Source organism: Octopus sinensis, linkage group LG26 (assembly GCF_006345805.1).
Source record: "Octopus sinensis linkage group LG26, ASM634580v1, whole genome shotgun sequence".
Classification (NCBI taxonomy): Eukaryota; Metazoa; Mollusca; class Cephalopoda; order Octopoda; family Octopodidae; genus Octopus; species Octopus sinensis.
The window spans coordinates 17,711,218-17,734,408 of record NC_043022.1 but is presented as its reverse complement, the minus strand read 5'-3'; the positions used below and the strand labels follow the sequence as shown (position 1 = coordinate 17,734,408).

General features: G+C 38.7%; 1 protein-coding gene across 3 annotated transcripts in view; it reads right to left on the bottom strand.

Moving 5' to 3' along the window:
* The window catches only part of LOC115224736 (lysophospholipid acyltransferase 5), an 82,801-nt gene that overhangs the window by 58,240 nt on the left and 1,370 nt on the right, over window positions 1-23,191 (bottom strand). For 2 of the 3 annotated variants that reach the window (XM_029795614.2, XM_036513822.1), the window contains exon 2: window positions 10,223-10,404. In XM_029795614.2, the coding sequence (XP_029651474.1) occupies window positions 10,223-10,355 (133 nt within the window). In that variant the 5' untranslated portion in view covers window positions 10,356-10,404. Of the gene's footprint in view, window positions 1-10,222; window positions 10,405-20,966; window positions 20,975-23,191 lie in introns of those variants that run through there. The other variant, XM_036513821.1, reaches the window with a different exon arrangement.

Here is a 23,191-nt window from a genome sequence, read left to right as displayed (position 1 = left end):
TGGATTCCACCCCCACCCACCCAATCCGTACAGTTCGTGAATTTAGAGGGTTTAGATTTGTGATACCATCCCTTTATTTCCTATCATAGATGGGCAGATTTGCTATCTAACTATAATGGGCATTATGGCCATCTGTCTGTCCTCTCTTCACGACCAGAGGAATGAACCAATGTTTATGATATTTTGGGGGGTTAAAAAGACGGTCATCAGGAAGGTTTTTAGCATTAAAAAATCAGAAAGTACGATTCTTTCAAGGACATTGATTTTTGAATTGATAAACCACCTTTTCATTGTCATTAAAAATCCACTGACCATGAGTTGTCACTTGATACTAACACATGGATCTAGCAGGAAACCTACAAACATTTCTAAGACCAGTCATGTGACTATCTGCTACCAATCAAACCTTATTCAAAACAAATGCTAATTTGAGCCACGAACTCCCTATAAAAATAGGGCAAGCTTCAAACACTAGTCAGAAGCAAAACAGCTGCGACATAAGCCACATCTTTCTATTTCAACTTTTTGAAAATCAGTGGAAACTGATTAAAGCTTTAAATATATTAATATATATTTTAACTATTCTCAATGCCTTTTTAACTTCTATTTTTCCTATATATATATATATATATATATCATCATCATCATCTAACAACTACCTTCAATGCTGGGTCAGACGTTTTAGCAGGAGCTAGTAAACCAGAGGACTGTGCAAAACTATACTGATTTGACATGGTTTTTACAGCTGGATACCCTTCCTAACACCATCCGCTTTACAGAGTGGACTGAGTGCTTTTTACGTGGCACCAGCATTTGTGTGTGTGTGTGTGTGTGTACACATTCACCCACACAAACTGTTGCTGATATTATTGTTTCACTAATACTGCTTTTGTCCCAGAAACACAAAAGAAATGTCAACTGTCTATCTTCTTGGAAATAAAAGCCTTCAAATATTGATATCTTTCAAGAAAGTATGAAGTTCAAAACTCTAAAACATCACAGCTTTCATACTTACATAATAAAACCCACACAAGCAAAAAATAAATATATATTATATATATATATATAAATAGTGAGGTGGGGCAGAGGAATACAATCAAGATCAGATTGACTTTAAACTTCTTGGACTTTAATCATGTCTATATTTTCCTAGCCACATTACACAATCAGACATAATAGAAACAGGTTATCTGATTTGAAATCTTGGTCCAGAATTCCTTCCCTTTCAAACCACTGGCAACATCTCGTATACTTCTACTTCTGACTGAAAACATATTTCATTAAAGAAAATTCTTTCTTGCATGAGTCACCGAGATTGTTTTTTAAATAATCTGAGAAATAGGAGAGTCTAGAAATAGCAGGTAGGGCCCACCTACACTTGTAAGGTCGATGGAAATTTCGTTCAGCTTGAATTTCTTCACATCAATATTTTTTAGGGAAAAATATATATGGAAACAAAGTCAGAATGAATGATAAAATCTCTTTGCTGTAAGCAACAAGAACACTAAATAATGTTATTTTGAAGTCACAGTTTCAAGATCTCCTGTAAACGTACAAGCAAGAAGGTAAATGCCAGCTAAATCTTAATATGAAGCAAAACAAGATGACGACAATGGGTATTATAAGTTTGTCCACGTGTGGGTCATGGCTGGCATGTTTAGAGAAGAGGTCATTGTTATAAGAGACAAGAAGAGAGTACAGATGTTATACAAGTGTTGGTTTTCTGGTAAGTGAGAAGGCCTGCACCAAAGATATAGTAATAGAGCCAAGGCTGAAAGGTGAGAGAGAGAGAGAGAGAGAGAGAGAGAGAGAGAGAGAGAGAGAGAGAGAGAGAGAGAGAGAGAGAGAGAGAGGTTAATGGTGGTGTCTCTGGTGGATTAGTTATCAGTTTGAATGCCAAGAATGTAAATTATTGGCCTTATTTTTGTGTTTAGTTGTTCATATAATCTTAAAATATAAAAGTGAATATCTGTTATACTTGTTTCTGAAGGTCACAGTTTTGCAGCAAGCTACTTGAAATTTTGGACAAGGGTACATCCGTCCAAGGAGAAGATCCTAGATTATGTAAGTTTTCCTGACATTTTCTGAAACCCTACACAAGGATGGGAATTGCTGCTAGTAAAATATACACATCATGATTGACTAGACCATCCGATGTTGTTATACATCACTAGTCACAATGCGTGTTGCATCATTTTAGCTTTCAAATGATGGCAGCCAACATTATCATCCCCTACCCACAGAAGCTGGACCATCACCCACTTACAGCTGAGTCAACTGGAGCAATGTGAAAAGAAATGTTTCGCTCAAGAATACAATGCACAACTCAGTCCAGGAATCAAACTCACAACTGCATCCTGATCCTGAGTGTAAATCTCTAACCACGAGGCCACACACCATCACAGAATATATACACAGATTATCAAAAAGTTGATTTTAAGCCCAGGAACCACTGCCACCCAAAGGATATGAGCAGGGTGTATTTTGAACTCTTGAAGGTTAGCTCTAACTGATGGAGTAGATTAGAAGTTGATCTCAAGTAGAGATAACTGAATGTGAGATTATCTGTTGCTTTTCAACAAAATAGCTTATATGAGTAGGTGGGAGGGAGATCAATATGTATCAATGAATCAATATTGATCTATGCAACTAATTGTTAGAGTGACTCCAAGGACCAAGGATGTGGTAGTAAGTTAATCACTGCAGCTAATTAATAACCCTTTCTCACAGACACAAGGCCAGCAATTTGGAGAAAGGGGGTCAGTCGATTACATCAACCCTGAAAGGATAAAAGGCAAAGTCAGCCTCAGTAGAATTTGAATTCAGAACATAATGACATTGGACGACATGCTGCCAAGCATTTGGGGCATCATGCTAATGCTTCTGCCCCAGCTCACTGCCTCAACTGTGGCTAATTTAATAATAAGGAATTGGTTAATGAAAGAATAGTTATAGTTGAGAAATATAAGTCATCAGTGCTGAAGCTAGGTTGTTTGGACACTGTAGAGGGGGGTGGGGTGAATTGATGCCCCCTCAGTCAGGAAAGAAAGGGAGAGAGAAAGGAAAAGGAAGGCTCAAGGATAAAGAGGGACATTTAGGAAGTGTGAAAAGAGGAAGAAATACCTACTGGAGAAGGAGAAAAAGAAAGTGGGCATTCAACACAGAGGTTGCCAAAAATGGGGAAAAAAGGGTAATTCATGCTATCAGCAAGGGGGAGCATAACGAGCAGCTCCTTTAATAACCAAGGGAAAACACCTTTTGAAAATTGGTGGTGAAGCACGTGGGGCCAAAGTGGTAATCACAATCAGAGCTGTCTCTCTGTGGCCCTTTTTTTCTTATAAATGTATAACAACAACAATGCAAGAATGAATGAATGAAACCTTTTGATAATTCAATGTCATCATTGAAATACAATGCTGTGAGGTTTTGGTCTAAAGTTATTGGATATGATACTAGTGAGGTGTGATATCCAACGACAGGCACTGTGGTCTAGTTTTCAACTGCCGCAAAGGCAAAGGAGTTGTTTTGGAAAGAAACAACTAAATAAGTATTAAACATATAGACCAAGTTCTGATAATAACAAAACGGTATTAGCAGAGAGCAAATCAGGTCAGATGAGATGCAGTTCAGATTTGTACAAGGCCATGATACTACTTATATTGTTTCCATAGAGAGACAACTGCAAGAGAAATGTGAAGCTAAGAATATACTTCTTTACCAAACATTTATTGATTTGGAGAAAGCCTTTGATAGAGTAGCGTTATCTGTAGTCTGCTGGTCTTCAAGAAAACTAGGTGTAGAGGAAAGGCTGGGGAGAGCTGTGCAGCTGGTAGAGTGAAGAGAATTGGCAAGGAGTTCAGTGATGAGTTTACAGTGCAATTAAGTGTTTTGACCACTCCTGTTTATTAAAGTTCTTCAAGCTATAACAGGCATCTAAGAGAGGCTGTCCATTAGAATTCCTATATGCTCATGACCTAGATTTTTCTTAAAATTCAGTGGCATCACAGTAAACTTTACAAAGGCCAAAGTTTTACTAAGTAGAAAAAAGACAGGACACCTACCATCAGAGAAATGGTTGTGCTCAGTAAGAAAAACAGGAAGAGGTAGGAATTCTATTTGGTGTACATGATGTGACTGTGGATCATCATCATCATTTAACGTTCGTTTTCCATGCTAGCACGATTTGACTGAGGACTGGTGAGACAGATGGCTGCACCAGGCTCCAATCTGGCATGGAATTCCTTTTCTATTTCTACTACAGATTTCGCAATGCAAACCAGGTCATTAGCATATAGAAATTTCCAAAAGAAACCAGTTTTAAATTCATCTGGTATCACTTGGAGGACTGATGAATAGTATGGGTCTGAGAACTTAGCCCTTGTGAACTCCTACCAGCACACTAAATTCATTGCTATATTCATTGCTGTTACCTTACTGACAATATCCTTGTACAAGAAGGTAAGCTGGCAGAAACATTAGCACACCGGGTGAAATGTTTAGCAGTATTTCGTCTATCTTTATGCTCTGAGTTCAAATTCCGCCGAGGTCGACTTTGCCTTTCATCCTTTTGGGGTCGATTAAATAAGTACAAGTTATACACTGGGGCCAATGTAATCAACTTAATCCCTTTGTCTGTCCCCTCTATGTTTAGTCCCCTATGGGCAATAAAGAAATAAATATCCTTGTACATGTCTTAGGCAGCCCTCACCAGCCATTCGTCTACCCATAGCTTTCACAACATTCACCATACAAGACAACAAGGAACCCTGTCAAAGGCTTTCTCCAGGTCAACAAATGCCAAGTACAGCTGTGTATTTAGGGCTAAATACTTCTCCTGCAGTTTATTTTCAAAGAGAGTATCAATAGTATTTCTCCCTGGTACAAAACCAGTCTGCATCTCATTTAGGTTAATTCTCTTCCTAATTAGTTAGGCTGGCTTTAACCCTTTCTCTAAGTTTCATGACCTGATCCAGAAATTTGATACCTCTGTAATTACTTCTCTCCAAGGTATTTCTTTTACCTTTGTTACCTCTAACAGCTGACTATGATGCTGCTACACCAGTCCTTGAGTATGGGACCTTCCTGCACAACCTGATTAACTGTACCCGTGACTAAGCCACGTCCCCTCCACCAGATATTTCAAGCATCTGATGGCCCAGGGGGCTTTCCCTGCTTTCATATCCTTAATTACTTGATTATACTTTGTCAACTTGGATAGCTGATCCTTCTGTTGGTTCTATATTAGAAAGACTTTTCTGCTTCCATGCGTTCTCCACATTCAGTAGTCTTTCATGCATTTTCCCTTTCAGAATCACCAAATACAAACGTACCATTGTCCCATCTGTACACGCTTCGATCCCACAACATCTTGATTTTCTCTGACACACTGTCTTGCAATCCAGAACACCTCAAGCTGTAGAACATTGGCAAACCCCTTCCATGTTGCTTCTCCCCTCACTTATTGACTCATTACCAAACTTCTCTTCTAGCCAGGGTCAGATTTCTCTGCTAACCCCACCACTCATCCAATCCTTCCAAGTCTGTCTCTTCACTGTTACACCACTATATTACCCTTGATCTGACTGGAACTTTGAAATAGTTCCATATTTGGTCCACTACCTTCAACAAGTTGTCCCAAAGGAATTTCCAGTTCTCCTCTACGTTATATCACCTCCTCCTCTTTCTCTTTCTTGTTAAATGCTTCAAATGGTATTTCTTGAAATTTCTCACCATTCACTGAATCTTTCAGCTTTCATCATTTCTTTTTCCAAATTGATTTGCATCTCTGAGTCTTTTTTGGTTCTAAATCGGAAATCACTAACCAATAACCTATTTTGGGTGGTACATTCCTCAGCAAGAAGGACCTTACATTCATATATATTTATATATATTGCTTATATTATAAGAATTTAGAAACTGAGAGACATAAAACAATTCATTTTTAATGGTGGAGCTTGAAGTAGATAAAGCTACAAAATAATATTGTGTAAATATTGGTTTAGACAGAAAGACAGCAAATATTGGCACTTAGAAAGACAACCTTTGACTTTTTCTATCCAAAACTTGTTTTTAACCCAATATTTACATCTTATTAATTCGTAGCTTTATCCACTGCCAGATTCACCATTCCAAAACACATACACACACACACACATATATATATATCATTCATTTAATGTTCACATCAGAGTTTATTGAAGACATGCTACATTTGGATGTCCTTTCATCACCAACCCTCACCATGTCGGGTCTTCGCAGTCACAGCATATCTCCAGAGATCTCGAGATTTCATCATTGCATCTGTGAGGCCCAACATTTGAAGGTCACGCTTGACCACCTCATCCCATGTCTTCCTGGATCTACCTCTACCCCGGATTCCTTCAACTGTTTGGGAGTGGCACTTCTTCACACATCTCTCCTCATTCATCCACAGTACATGACCATACCAGCGCAAATGTCTCTCTTGCACACCACAACTGATGCTTCTTAGGTCCAACTTTTCTCTCAATGTACTTACACTCTGTCGAGTATGAACACTGACATTACACATCCATCGGAGCATACTGGCTTCATTTCTTGCGAGCTTACGCATATCCTCAGCAGTCACGGCCCATGTTTCACTGCCATGTAGCATGGCTGTTCGTACACATGCGTCATACAGTCTGCCTTTTATCACCAGCAGAGGTAAAAGCTCTCTGTATTTTGCCCAGGCTATTCTTACTCTAGCAGTTACACTTTCAACTCAACCACCCCCACTACTGACTTGGTCACCTAGGTAACGGAAGCTATCAACTATTTCTAGTTTTTCTCCCTGGAATGTGGCGGAAGTTGGTCTCAGAGCATTTTCAGTGTTTATTGCTCCTGAGCATCTGCCAATTACAAAAACTATCTTCCCAGTTTGCCTTCCTTTGACATTGCTGCACCTCTTGTGTCCATAGCTTACACTTGGTGCATCTTATATCATCATCATGGTTTAACGTCCGTTCTCCATGCTAGCATGGGTTGGACGGTTCGACCGGGGATCTGGAAAGCCAGAAGGCTGCACCAGGCTCCAGTCTTATCTGGCAATGTTTCTACAGCTGGATGCCCTTCCTAACGCCAACCACTCTGTGAGTGTAGTGGGTGCTTTTTACGTGCCACCTGCACAGGTGCCAGGCGAGGCTGGCAACGGCCACGGTCAGGTTGGTGCATTTTACGTGCCACCAGCACGGAAGCCAGTCGAGCCGGTGTGTTTATATATATATATATATACATACACACATATATATACATATATATATATATATATATATATACACACACATATATGCATGCTATATATATATACACATATATACATGCTACATACATACATGCTATATATATATACCTATATACGTACTACATATGTATAAATACATATATGCATGCTATATATATATATAAATACACATATGCATGCTATATATATATAAATACACATATGCATGCTATACTCCGATGAATGTGTAATGTCAGTGTTCATAATCGACAGAGTGTAAGTACCTTGAGAGAAAAGTTGAACCTAAGAAGCATCAGTTGTGGTGTGCAAGAGAGACGGCTGCGCTGGTATGGTCATGTGACGAGAATGGCTGAAGATAGTTGTGTGCAAAAGTGCTACACCCTAGCAGTTGAGGGAACCTGTGGAAGAGGTAGACCCAGGAAAACCTGGGACGAGGTGGTGAAGCACGACCTTCGAACTTTAGGTCTCACCAAGGAAATGACTAGAGACCAAGACCTATGGAAGTATGCTGTGCGTGAGAAGACCCGGCAAGACTAGTGAGGCCATAACCCGTGGCCCCGACCTGGGACGTAGTCAGTCCACCTGTGCATACCTTCCTTCTTGTGACACTTGTGAAGACCTGTTGTTGAGGCAAGAGAAAATCAAACCAAATCAAAATAGATGAACATCAATGGAATTTGTATCTTTGTGGTACTAGTGCCGGTGGCACATAAGAAAACCATCCGAACGTGGCTGTAGCCAGTACCGCATCGACTGGCCTCCGTGCTGTGGGCACGTAACAAACACCATCCGATCGTGGCCGTTCGCCAGCCTCGTCTGGCACCTGTGTCGGTGGCACATAAAATCACCCACAACACTCTCGGAGTGGTTGGCATTAGGAAGGGCATCTAGCTGTAGAAACACTGCCAGATCTGACTGGCCTGGTGCAGCCTTCGGGCTCCCCAGACCCCAGTTGAACCGTCCAACCCATGCTAGCATGGAAAGCAGATGTTAAACGATGATGATGATATATATATATATATAATTATTTCATTTAACGCCTCTTCGCATACTGACATATACAAACACAGAATATTTTCAAACTGAAGCCTAATATCCTATGTCCATTTTATGCTGGTCAAACCTACCTCCTCACAGCTTCACTGATTTATTGACCAACGAATGTGAATAAAGCCATTTTAACTGTTATCACACATTATTTGGGTCCAATTAATAATACTCTACAGCAGTGAACCTCAACCATTTTTAACCTACAAACCCCTTTGATTCCTATTTTTCTCTACGAAATTTCGTATGAACCTTCAAGGGACATGTAGAGTCCGGTTGTGAACTCCTGCTCTACAACATCAAAAGCTCAAATTACCCTACAAATCTGTCACTTGCTACCCCCAAATTCAATCTTCTTAATTGTAAATACCATTGCTCCTTTTCTTGGGTGGGGCATCGAATTGTCCGGGAATGTTTCTCTCATCTCCCTAGTCATTAAAATAAGTCGAGTAAATAAACCAGTGATCAGGTTCGGTTGATTATATATATCCCTCTACACCAAATGGGGTAATATGTTTTTATACACATTTTTGAGATAAGTACCAAGCATACTGACCCAGTGGCAGCTGAAAATCTTGTCTCTGGCAAACATGTACAGTGACAAGAGAACTACGAAGTTGGAGGTAACCAGGAAAATATGGACATCCTCTTGAGTCCACAAGCAGAGAGAAAATATAGACAGGTTGTGCGTAACCCTCAACTCAGATGTGTGTCACCTGGTCCTGTGTTCAGACAGTATTATCTATGGCTACATTATCCAATGAGCCCCATTTTTAAAGATGGTAAGGTGTGCTTTTTAGGGAGATTTAACAATTACTCCGAGCGGGTCAAGCGAACTACAGTCTCCCTCTTTATAAATGTGTGTGTGTGTGTGTGTATGTGTGTGTGTATATATATATATATAATATATACACACACACATTTATTTATTTACTGTATTATATGCATATGTTTCGATTTAGCATGTCAATCAGGAATGGGCATGTAAATGTTCAAAGTTTCTGCTCCTTACGAAGGTTTAGGGGTCCAAATGTTGCAGGCGACCCAAAGATTGAGCGCTGAAATGATTTCGTTTCCCAGCAGACGGAGACGAAGTGTTTAGCACAAGCAACATGTTGCCGCCAGCTCGGTTTTATTTGTGTTGCTCTACAATAAAAACACGAATGCAATAATGTTAGTAAATTGTTTCTATTGTCGGCCAACACTGATAACATGTCGAGCAATGTTATCTGCTCTACAAGAGGACGATGGGCGCCAACGGTTTGGTGCCCAAAGTTTCCGAGTTTCGAACTGGGGTCGGCTTTGCCTTTCTTTTTTTTTTCCCGATGTCAGTCCTTGATATAAAGAAAAGTCAGGACGGTCATTCATGGAATGTCTTTGCCATAGGTATGCTTCACCAGGGCTAACATGGAGCTAAATAAGAACATATTAGGGTCGAGTTGTCGCAACCTCAGTGTGCGAGAAACCTCGTGTATCCACCACAATAAATAAATGAATGTATTTATTATAATGCTGACATTCATCTGATTCTGGTGACCAGAGAGGAGACTGGCAAAAGTCGAGCAACAGGAACCGACTGAAATAATAATTACACTTCGGTATTGAGTTAAGCCCCTCTCTTGGTCGTAAATTCCAACGTGCGAACCAAGACATACATTCATATCTTATATATATATACATATACACACACGCAATATACATTGGATATATACATAGAATACGTACTTAAGTGCATGCAAATATATATATATATATATGTGTGTGTGTGTGTGTGTGTGTATAAGAATGTATTGATAGACAAAAGAAAGTATAGAAAAGACATGTATGTATGTGTGCGTGTGTATATATATATATACGCACACACATAATAGAAAAACAAGGTAGATTAAAAGAAGGTGGATTGTGTGCACTTACCAGCCAAAAGTGATAGAAACATCCGCACGGAATCATCCGGGACTCCGACTCCACTGGCCAGGGCTTTGACGGCACTGTCCCCTCGGAAAACCTCCGACACTTTGGCCCAGGTTCCACCATCACTTACAGACATCTTGTTGATGTTACTGTTGTGGTTGTTGCTGTTGGTATTATTACTGCTGCTGGTGTATTAGTAGTGGTGCTGCTGCTTTTGGAACTAGTATTGCTGTTATAATATTCGTGGTGGTGGTGGTGGTGGTACTGGTGATATTAGTAGAGATGTGGTGTTGCTTTGCTTTTGTTTTTTTTTTCTCTTTCCCAATTAGAAATTTCTGTCTTATTCGAAAAAAAAATTAAAAAGGTAGAAACGACAAAGGAAGCCTTTCAGAAAGAGATGGAGGGAAGATCTAGATTAATGTTTTGTGGGGGTGTTTTATGGGGTTAGTTGCTTTATAAATGTGGTTAGCTTCCTTCTAAACAACGTGCCACCACCATTCACCACAGCAACCTTTAAATCATTATTATTATTGGTGAAATACTGATGATGGTCGTTGCTGCAATACGGTGTCGGTGTGCTGGTTCCTGTTGTCGGCAGAGAGAATCGAGTGACGACCGTGCCACTGGTATCACTAATATTATTATTATTATCAATATTACTAGCCGCCTTCTTCTTCTTCTTGTTATTATTGTATTACTACCTCTTCGAATGGTCTTCTTATCACAGATTTGCTTTCAATCTTTTTTCTCTTGCCTCTTACTTAAACAACTCTCACCCCCGACAAATGGCTAAGCTTTTTCTTTCCCCCTCTCTTCTTATCGATAGACTCACAGATAAACCTCACCTCACACTTTTTCTCCGTCCGTCCTCTGCTCTTCCCCTTTTAGCTTCTTTATTAAACACTTTTCTCATTTACTTTTCTTCTCCCCTACTTCGTTTTTCTTCCACATTTTCTTTCCCCCACTTCTTAATTGATGGCTTCTCAAACTTAACCAATACAGGGCGCGCACATATATATACACACACACAGACACATGTATATATATATATATACACAGGTCTGTATATGTGTGTGGTGTGTTGTTTGCACCTAATAAATTGGTCCACGCCTTCTCTTTCACATTTTATCTTCAAGCTGTTGGTAAATCGACTGTTAATATTAATTGGTAAAAGTAATAATAATAGTTAAAGTTATTAGAAATGGTTTAGAGTTGTAATAAATCGACTTCTGCTGTCGTTTAGTAAAAAGGAAGGAAGGAGGGAAGAATAGTTGTTAATTGTGTGTGTTGGTTTGGTGGTGTTGTGTGTGCTGACAACATTCAGTCTTAAATGTGGTTGTGTTGACGACCAAAAGTCGAAGAATAAGATGAAGGTGCTGGAGTGAATAAACGAGTGTATAGTTGTTGAATTGAGTAGAGAGAGAGAGAGAGTGGATAATGGCTAAGAAATAGGAATGTGCGTAAGATATTGTGTTTGGTAAGAGTGCAAAAGAGAGAGAGAGAAGGAAGAGAAATAACTCAAGTGCAGAATAGAGAGAGAGGAGGACATGAGATAGAGTGGGAAGTGTGTATAGAGAGGTGTGTATATGGAAGAGAGGTGTGTATAGAGTATGTGTGTATAATAGTGAGGAGGAGAGGGAGGACGTATGAGCGAAAGATAGAGAGTGAAGGGGAGGAAGTAGGTATTAGAAGAGAAGGAGGAGGAGGATAAAGGTAATGGAGAGAGAGAAAGGGGGAGACGTAAAGGGGGCAGAGTCGACGATGGGCGCCCAAATGTTTTGGCGAAGATCTTCCTTTAATGATTATATTTATTATTTATTAGAAATTAGTTATTGTTGCAAATTATTATTGTTGTTAGTGATATACTGTAAAGTTAGCCTTTCATCTTTCCCGGGTCAAATAAATAATACCAGTGATATACTGGGCTCTACCTTCTCACCTTTAAATTGTCCTTCAACTTGCTAAAGATGGCTCTGTTGTTTAGCTTCAATCAGAGCTAACCTTCTGAAATAAAGAAGGACATAGGGGACGGATAGATTCCATAAGATAATCTTCCTTGGATGACAGGAAGAACAGTTGAAGTCGATTTGTCCAGTGAAAACCCTGACCAGGGTCTTAACAAGGCATGGACAGTGGCCGAGGGAAAACCTGCTTCACTTAACGATGATGATCTCCTTCGGAAAGGCATGAACACCACATTACTTCATTTGTGCAGCCAGTAATAATTAACCATTATTATTAATTGTATCTGAAGTTCACTTTTTATGCTCTTCCATGGTCGATTAAATAAAGTCCCTCGAAAAAACAAAGTCAATGCATGGTCGTTCGACCTGCTAGAAATAGCAGCCAACATTTTCATTTAATCACATCCATATAAACATTTAGAAAGGATACGTTCGCTGATGTGGCACTAAATAAACTGCCTGAAAAAGACAGGATAGCCAAAACTGGAGTGCGTTTGGACATAAGATTTGTCGAGATTGAAGAGCAATAATCAAACAATCAGTTTTCTGCTCAGCTGTACAAACGATGGTTCTTCGTCAAATGTATCTCTAATGTCTACGAAGTACATGAAAGCCTTGGTCGTTGATGTGGCAGTTTGTGCTCCTGGCTGGTCTGCTAGGCCTTTACGTATAATTTACTTATGTCTTTTAATGTTCATATGAAAAGTATGACCCTCGCAACATCTCCTCTATCTAAGATGAGGGGAAAGCAACCATTTTTCGTCTCCATCCCCGTTGCTATATAGAAGTATAACGGCCAAATGGATATCTGTATTGGAGTATTCTAGCCTTAGATCGTGGATTCAAATCTCGGTGTACACAGTATTATATTTTCAAACATGATACTTAGTTCGTCTAGGTTTGGGATTAAAGACCAATGTTTTTTTTAGTAAAAACATTCAATAGAGATGGTCACCAATTCATAAATCTGTTTTCATTGAAAGTTCAAGCAGTTGATTCTGTTCAACACAACAACTGTGAATAAATCGTAGCTTCTGCATTATTGTGGTAAGGAAAAAAAGAGTTTAGCCAACATATTTCTGCAAACCATATAATTAGAGACATAGAGGCTACGATTTGACTATATGCTTCAGGTATGAAATACCTGTTAGAAAAGAGGTCAGTTTAAAAATAAATTAATTCATACCCTAACCCCATACAAGAAAAATCTTCACAAAATATTCATTTTTATTTTGTTTATTAGTCAGATGAGAAAGGAAGAGTAATACACTCTGCTTTGTAGACTCACCTAAATTACTGACACGTGTTGAGTAAAGTTTCACCCTTTTAGCATTCAGATTGCTCTGTCAAATGTAAGGCTTATCTATTCACATTGTTTTGAATTAATCATGCCTTATTTTGTAGATGCGAGATTTCAACAGGGCCGTCCATTTTAGCATTATAACCCCCTGGGCAAATCAATGCCCCTAGATCTATGCTACCCCAGGGAAATTGCCTAGTGTCCCTATATCTTAAAATGGTACAGGATTTCAATGATGTAATTGTTTATTTTTAGAGTGACATTGTAGGGTAAGTGTGGGAGGCTAGAGCTGGTCAGTTTGAACATAAAATAAGAAGAATGTTTGGGCTGTGTATGACCGTTTTAAATGTCAAAGGGTTAAATAAATGTTCCTTGTCAGACTAACATAAGGTCACATATTTATAGGAGCAGGTTATAGTTGATTGTTCTTGCCTGAGATTTAGTTTATCAACTCTAGAAGTATATAAGGCAAAAATCAAGATTTTGATTTTGTCTTATGGCCTGGGGTCAATGAAAAACGGTGTTATTTTAAATAAACGTAAAAGCGATTAAACATGAAAGACTACTTACGAGCAGTGTTTGTTGTTTTCTCATACCGTTGTAGATTGGTTAAGCTAGGGGTAAAAACAGGGTGTTTGAGGTTATACAAGAGTTTAAGTAAAGGTCAGTATATATACATCAAGTTCTGAGAAGCAAATGCAGTTTTATCTATTTTTAAAAAATTCAAAAGAGGATACGAGTTAGGCTTCGACCATAAGTAGTCCATTGGTGAGTGAAAGTATGCCATGTTCTAAGCAAACTCTAGACCCATTTCGGATGTTGGACTCACCAGACCCCAACTGCATGTTGATGTGTTTGGGCCTTCAGTAATAGAGAGGTTGTCCTTCAGGACAAGAGAGTGTGTGGAATAATAGCCCCGGGCACTCAACCATGCTTCCACACTCCTTTGGGTGACATTAAAATAACTGAGAAGGAAATCGTTATATCCAGCTAAATTCCATATACAACAACCTGGCAGCCACTCAAGATCCATGATACATTGTTGGTTAAGATAGAAAGAAAGCTTCTTTTTATCTATCAAATGGATAAAGTTGGTTGAGGTTAATCTTCAAAAACTTGTTTCTGTGACACTTTCTGGGATTTTGACTGTCTAAATTTTACCCATGTCTAATAATACCAAATTTTCTCAAAAGAGTTAGTAAATCCAGCAATGAATCACCAAGACCGATAATATCACTGCCCAGTCTTTCTTTTCCTGTAGCATTAAACAGATAAGAAAAATCTCTCTTCAAATGGGATTCCTATCTAAGAAAAACAATGTGTCATTTTCTTTCTGAATAGAATGGATGCAATACAGGAGAAGCAAGAATATAAGAGTGAATGGTAATGATTCAAAACCAAATCCCTGGATGTGTGGTCAGACATCACAAGCAAATCACCATAGTTTCAAGTGATCAGTCTATTAACTGACCAATCAGTGTGAAGCAATGGCATGGGCAAGTTTTCTCAAACATTCTAGAATTTGACTTCTGGTTCCCTATAAAAACCATTCAGCAAGCACTTTTAGACAACTGAAGAAAGCAGCTAAGACAGATGGCACAGATAGATGACAGGAACCTTCATCACCATGAATATAGCACAAATGTTTCCAGTTGTATTGGGCATACTGCAGGTTGCTGTAAACGCCAGGCAGAATCTCTCTCCAAGTTTGTAATTATTGAAATTGCTATATCTGTAAAAGGCCAACAGTTTTTCTTTAAGTTCAATAATAAAATCTGTTAAATATTCGTGGATGTTGTTCAGTGACTCTTTCATGCAACCCAAGAAATCTATTTTCATTCCTCAACTCGACCAGTCACCATCACAGACCAGACCAACGACCTTCAGACCATGTTTGTATCAAGTAACTTTTAGCAAGGAGAGGTATACAAGTGGTAAGTTTGCCAGAGAAGACCCCTTTTGAAGTTTATATGGGCGAACACAAAAGGAAAGATCACAGCAGATCAGTGAGGAAATGATCAAACTGGGTTGGTGAATGAAGGTTTATCCGTTGAAAAGATTTCTGGATTTTTTTTTTTCTTGGATGAAGTTCAAAAGGTTTAGGATGTGGCAGTTAATGTGGAATTGTCTAATTCACAACCATGCCAGTATGGAAAGCGGACATCATCGTTTAACATCCACTTTCCATGCTGGCATGGGTTGGACAGTTTGACTGAGGGCTGCACCAGGCTCCAAACTGATCTGGCAAAGTTTCTACAGCTGGAAACCCTTCCTAACGCCAACCACTCCAAGAGTGTAGTAGGTGCTTTTTACATGCCACCAGCATGAGGGTCAGTCAGGTGGTACTGGCATCGACCACGCTTGAATGATGCTTTTTACATGCCACTGGCATGGGAGTCAGTCAGATGGCACTTGCAACAGTCACACTTGAATGGTGCTTTGTATGTGCCACTGGCACGGGACCAGTCAGGCAGCACTGGCATTGACCATGCTTGAATGGTGCTTTTTATGTGCCATGTGTTTGAGTGTATCCTTGTCTTGACATCATGTGATGGTTGTAAATAAGAATCCCCTTCATACAGAGAGGGTGGTGCCATGAAAATCATGTCTAGCTATGAAGAAAGATTACTTTGCTTGAGAACAGGTGAGGGTTGGCAACAGGAAGGGCTGTGGAAAATCTTCAACACATTCCATCTGACCCATGCAAGCATGGAAAAAATGGGATGTTAAATAAGGAAGATGATGATGGTGGTATGTATGTGTACACACATACACATAGCAGTTGATATGAAAGATAAAATATTCAATTAAAAATCAATACATAGATCGAATGTTTCTCCAACCCTAAATCTACCAAACTAAACAAACTCACTGAACTGCATATTCCCTGATGCAATTACGACATTCAACTCGTTGCTGTCTCTCATTATCATAGCTAATGTACCAAGACAGGCAGCCTAATCAATGGATCTTTGTAGTGGAATCAACTCTTGCATACAAACTTAATTATTGTTAATGTTATAAAGTTAGAAAAGTTCTCTTGTAATTAAAATTGTGAATTTAATATTTTTGATTTAGTAAAATGATCTTGTTTTTTTTTATATATATAAGACAGAGTGATGATACTATAAAATTTTATATTTATATATCTTTCCACCTTAGCTATTCATGTCGTCTGGATTAGATATATTCCCCATAGTGATATAATCTTCAAAACCATCCAACTGTAAAGAAAAAATGTTTACGCCCTTCTCCGTTTTTACCACCGCTCCAGGTAAAGAAGGTTGAAACAACAATAGGATAGAATGACCTTATGCAAATAGTACAATATGACTTGTTCGAGAATCTGATCTGTAGCACTTGATTTCAACAAAGAATCACTTGAACCATTTGGTCATTCACTCGTGGTTTTCTTATTTATTATTCATCATGGAACAAGACAAAATAATTACAGATTCAAGTCAAATATACATTGGTGATATCTATCAGTAATTTAACCAAAAACACCTGATTTATTTAACGTGTTAATGATGTAGCACATATAAAAACCTATTTTAAATGTCAATGAAATTTTATCCTATCGTTGCTGTAATCAACTGCGAAGATTCAAGTGACTCATTCATTCAGTTTTTCTGAAAGTTAAAAGTATTTTAAATGACATAATTCACTTCAACTTGATAATTGTTATCTAATTCTTGTTTGACAGGTGACGGTCATAGAGTAAAGGTAAGCTTATTGCAAGTTAAGTCTATAACCTGCTTTCAGTTTACGGTTGCAGCCATTTAGATCATGCATATCATAAGTATCCTTGAAGTTGTTTTTGAATGTCATAAACTCACGTTTTTCTTCCTTGTAAACCAGAGGCCATAAAACTATTTAGGGCAAGGCAATCTGAGATTTACAAAGTATTGTAAACAAGAGTATTATTATGGAAATCAGAGAAAGTAATGTAAATGTCATTTAAATATGAATAGGCTTCCTTCTAGTTTCATAGTTTTAAGGAGATGAGAGATAAATCTACTCTGGATAAACTGCTAGTCTATCTCAGGAAACATTTCCAGATGTTAAGATGTTTTATATCTAGCAGAGTATGTAATAAGACTCCATAAGCTGGTTGTTCAATACTTCATACATTCACTTAGGTCACTTCTTCAAACAGAAATGGTTGGACTTAATAACTGAAAAGCAAAAGAAATCAAGAACAGTCTTAAAAACTTATTGTTGCTGGGAGACACAAGCCAGACATGTGGCCATGAATGGGGCCAATTGAACAGTTAGGAGTAAGAAAGAAATATGGGTCTGTGTAATGCAGACTTGGTGGGAATTTTATTTGGGTCAAAAATATGACAAGGTCAAATCTAAGAATGTTTACAATTCATGTGAACACAAAACAGATGGTATCAGGCCATTGACCCATCCAACGGAGATCAATAGAACTCCTCAATGGAGGCTAAAGTGAAGACAAGAATTGTCAGGATTTTACTTTTTAATGTCCTCTACAGAATTAACAGAGTTAATAAAACAAGTCAAAGTCTGCACTGATTGTTATGATTTCTTGAGGTTCCTACATGTTTTAGGTTTATGAATGAATAAATTGTCAAATCCATTCACTCATTTTCTTCAGCCATTACTCCTGAGACAGTCATGGGGATAGAGTCCTCAGGCATCTTCTCCATAGGATCCTGTCAGAAGCAAACATCATCCAACAATAACCAACAGATAATATGGATATTATTCAACAATCGTTCTTGCTCCATGCCAAGGTCTCTGACAAATCCTGCAGCTTGAATTTGAGATCTGACAATACTTGATCAAGTTTTGAAATGAAAGCTGTTACTTTACCGATGGAAGATGTACATCAGGACTATGATGAATAAGAGGGGGCTGAGGACTTATCCTTGGAGGACTTCTACCCCTACCCAAAATTCTTCACTATACTCGTTGCCAACCCTCAACTTATTGACAGCATCCCTGTACATGGTTTGTACAGCTCTCACTAACCACTTATCTATCCCTAGTTTTCGCATTAACCACTAGATAAGGGATCAGGGGACCCTGTCAAAGGCTTTCTACATGTCAATGAAAACCAGATGCATAAGTTTATCTTTGGCTATGCATTTCTCCTGCACCTGTCTTACCAGAAATATAGCATCAGTGGTGCTTCTCCTAGGCACAAACCCAAACTGCATCTCTCTGTGACTTTCATTATCTGATCCAACAACTTGATGCTTCTGTAATTATTCCTGCCTAAGGCATCACCTTTACCTTTGTAGCAGTTGACTATGGTGCTGCTATACCAGTCATTGGGTATGACGCCTTTGTGTATCACCTGACTGACTATATGGGTGACCAGACTATAGCTAACACTGCTAATGCTATACATCTAATTAGGTGAGAAGTGCAGAAGTTATTGCAATAATGACAGAGTAAAGAGAGTATGGAGCAAGGGTTAGGGTCTGTTGATGAGGGAATCTTTGTGATGATTTGTCTATGAGGTTTGTATGAGTAACAACACCACCATCCCAGGTGCGGGAACGCTAATGCTTCATTGTGGACCTTACTGGAGATTAAGTCACCACTGGACCAGAACTGAAGTATTTTCTGGGCCTCAAGGGGGAAATTGTAATCTCTGGAATGTAACCTTTCCTGTATCAGGTACAAGAGGTTTTCATAGGGACAGATTGGAAGAAAATCGTTATTATTATTATTATTATTATAAGTAGTAGTAGTAGTAGTAGTAGTAGTAATAGTAAAAAAGGAGGAGAAAACCAGCTGCCATTATCTAGTCTCACTATTAACAGCTGTTTACTGTAAAAGAACTGTTTATTGAATGCCAAAATGGTGTCTGCAAGAGGTGAAAATTGGTTAGGGTTAAATAAAATGGTAATCCTTTCATCCTTGTTTATTAAGCATTCCTTCCCTGGCATTGTCTCTGAAAGACACTGACCAAGTGAGATGAAAAGCGAAATATGTTGGTGTCCCTGGTGGCTCCAGTTTTTACAGGGGTCACAGCTGCAAAACTACTCTGAGTTGCTTCTAAAGAAAAGGAACCAGGGAAGGAATTGGAGTGGGAGGGGGTGTAGGATTCCCAGTGAAAGGAAATTGTAAGAAAAGTGTTGCTGTTGCTGTCCTTTTTTTTATTGACCTCAAAACGACAGAAAGCAAAGTTGACCTTGGCAGAATTTGAACAAGGAATGTAAAAACAGTTGAAATGTTGCAAAGCATTTTACGCAGGATGCTAAAGTTGATAGACCTCAGCAACAGCAACACTTTTCTTACAATGTTAATCTTTTATATTGGAGCGAATGCACACACACACACGATATGTGTGTGTTTCTTCACGTGCTGAAGCTTCTTTCTCTTCACATGGTACAACAATTGTAAACAAGCATCCCCGTCATACAAGCAGTGTTCTTCAAGGCCAGTCTTCTGTACAGAACATGTCTGGCCATGGTGGACAATATTATCCTGCCTGGAAACAGGTGAGTGTTGGCAGAAGGAAAGGCATCCAGTCACATAAGATCCACCACAATGAATTCCATCTAACATATACAAGCATGGGAGAGTGGACATTAAAAACAATGATGGTGGTGGTGTCAATGATGTTTTCTACTTGAGGCACAAGGCCCGAAATTTTTAGGGCGGGGGCCAGTCGATTAGATCGACCCCAGTATGCAGATGGTCATACTTAATATATCATCCCTGAAAGGATGAAAGGCAAAGTCAACTTTGGCAGAATTTGAACTCAGAACATAAAGACAGACGAAATACTGCTAAGCACTTTGCCCGGCGTGCTAAAGTTTTTGCCAGCTTGCCATTGGTGGTGACAATAATGATGATGATATGTGAAGCTAGCAAACAGTTTCCCTCCTTAATCCCATAAGGCCAGGGTCAGCCCAAGGCCATAGCAGAAAACATCTATCTGAAGTTCCACAGTGTGGGATTAATCCTCAAGATCAGGGTGACAACAGAACTGACTTCTTAACTACTCTGTAAAAAAAAAGAATACTAAAAAGGAAGGAAAACCAAACCAGACCCCTCCCCACCTTTTCTGCCCCCATTTTACACATTATCAATTCAATCAATTAAATCATCCTCTCTCGATTTAACTTTGATTCACAGTTTTCATTTAATCAGGGTTAAAATCTGATCAGTGATTGTCTGATGTTTCACAGACAAGAAAAAAACTGGGACACTTACAAAAAAAAAAAGGGTCCAAGATTGAAGTTCACATCACCATTTATGAGCATAGAAAATGTTTGATTATCCTGATTACCCAAGATAGCAATGTGTGTGTGTGTGTGTGTGTGTAGAGGTGGGTGGTTGTTCGAGTGTGTGTATGTATGTGCATATTTGTACATGTGTGTGTATGTATGTGAATATAAACACACACACTATATACATATGCACATATATATCGTGAGCTGAAACTAGATAAAATATAAAATATAAATATATATATAAAATATAAATATATACACACATATATATATATACATACAAACATGTGTATATGTATACATATATATGTCTATATATATATAAATGTATTCATATAATAAACATATATTCCTATATAAATACAAATCTATATGTATGAGTGTGTGTGTATATATATATATATATATATACACACACACACATGCATGGGCAGTAACAAAAACCAGAGCCATCTCAAACTGCTCGCTTTGACTGGAACTCTTACTTCACCAAGCTACAATGCCCAAACTGGCTGGAATTTTACGACTCTGAAGTTGTGAACACTCTACTTCAGAACATCCTGAACTCAATATCGACAGCATGTACAGCATCAGTCCCACATAAGCACAAAAAAACATCCCAAAAGTACAACTTGGGAGACTGCAGCAGTTAGAGTTGCCAGGAAAGAACGTCATAATGCTGAACGGGAACACAAACTGCATAAATCAGACATAAAAAGGAAAAAACACAATAAACAATCAAACCATCTCGGGCAGGTGATAAAAAAGGCAGAGCTTGAATTTGAGCAGCACATAGCAACTGACCCTGACAGCCAGGTGTTCTGGAAATATGTACATTCAAAGCAGACCTCACTCTTCAGTTGTTCCTCTTCGCAATCCCCACACAAACCAGATTACTGATGATCCCAAAGAATGCGCAGAACTCATTGCTGAATACTACGCAGGCATTTTTACTGTTGAAAACCAAAACATACCATTTCCACCACCTCTGACACTAAAATCCATAACAACTTCGGAATTTACGCCTGCAATGCTGCGACGTCACCTTAAGAATAAGCACAACTGTGCCTCTCCTGGTTTTGATGATGTTACATACCTGCCTTTCAAACGTGGTGGGTACTTCCTCCTGCACCAGTTCCCACTCTTCTTTCAGTTCTGTCTTAACAACAGTGAAAAACTGCCAGTGTCATTCCTCTGCTCAAAAAGGGCGACCACACGTCGTCGATTCTCAACTATTGTCTAGTCAGTCCTACAAGCTGCATTGCCAAACTAATGGAAACTTGAGTTAGAGAAACATTCTGGAACTTCTGGAATTCTCACAGCCTTAGCCCTCACAATTTGAATTTATCCCTGACTCGAGCTGCTGTGATAAACTTATTGAGTTTCTTGAAAACATCACCCGGGTCATTGATGGATGTTGTTTACCTTGAGTTTGCTAAGGCTTTTAATTCTGTGCCACATAAAAGGCTTATGGCAAAACTCTCTGCAATGAGTGTGAAAGATGATCTTTTTAACTGGTTGGAGTCCTTCATTCTCAACCAAAAAGAGGTAGTCACGGTTCTATGGCCCTATGCATTCTTCACCCTATGAGATGTCATCTGGTGTACTGCAGGGATCTGTTCTTGTCCCCCTTTTGTCACCTAACGCGTGGCACATCTTTGCTGAGAGAGTCCATCATAAAGATATATATTCTTTCACTTGTTTCAGTCACTTGACTGTGGCCATGCAGGAGCACCACCTTTATATATAATTATCATTTTCAGGATCCAATAGAATCTCTTTTAATAAGAAAGACACCAAGGTAGAGTTGGGGATAGCATACCGGTGCACTAACTGTATGCATGGATACCCACCTATGTACGAAAGTAAATATGGATTTCTCCTTCCAGTTCTACATCCGTTCACAAGCACAGACCAAATACACCCAATGTACATGTAAAATCACCCAAGAACATACGCTGGCATGCAATCCACAGTCCATTGTAGGCTTAAAATCCAATGCAGGGAAGGTTCCGAGTATTGGTGCTGTATAAATAATATCACAGATGGGCTGATGTTCACTACAGTTGTTTCAGGCATGTTATTTTTTTCCGATAATTATATCATGTAAAAAAAAAAACTGTTTTCTTCAGATGAATTAAAAATGAAATTTGACATTTAGGATTTTTCACACATTTTGACTATCACATCTTGGTGCTGGTTGAGAGAGTGTATATATATGTGTGTATATATATATATAACTATTTATATATAAATAAGCTCCAATTTGAAAAGAGGTAATCTGCAGCCATTAACTTCCTATAAAAGCACTGCTGCTCTAACGTTTAGAGTGTGCTTCTTTTTGGGATATATTTTTATCCAAATATATTTGTGTGTGTGTGTGTGTGTGTGTGTATATGTATTTATATTTATTGATGCTTGCATATCATTATTGTCGTTGTTTAATATCCGTTTTCCAGACTGGCATGGGTTAGACGGTTTGACTGAG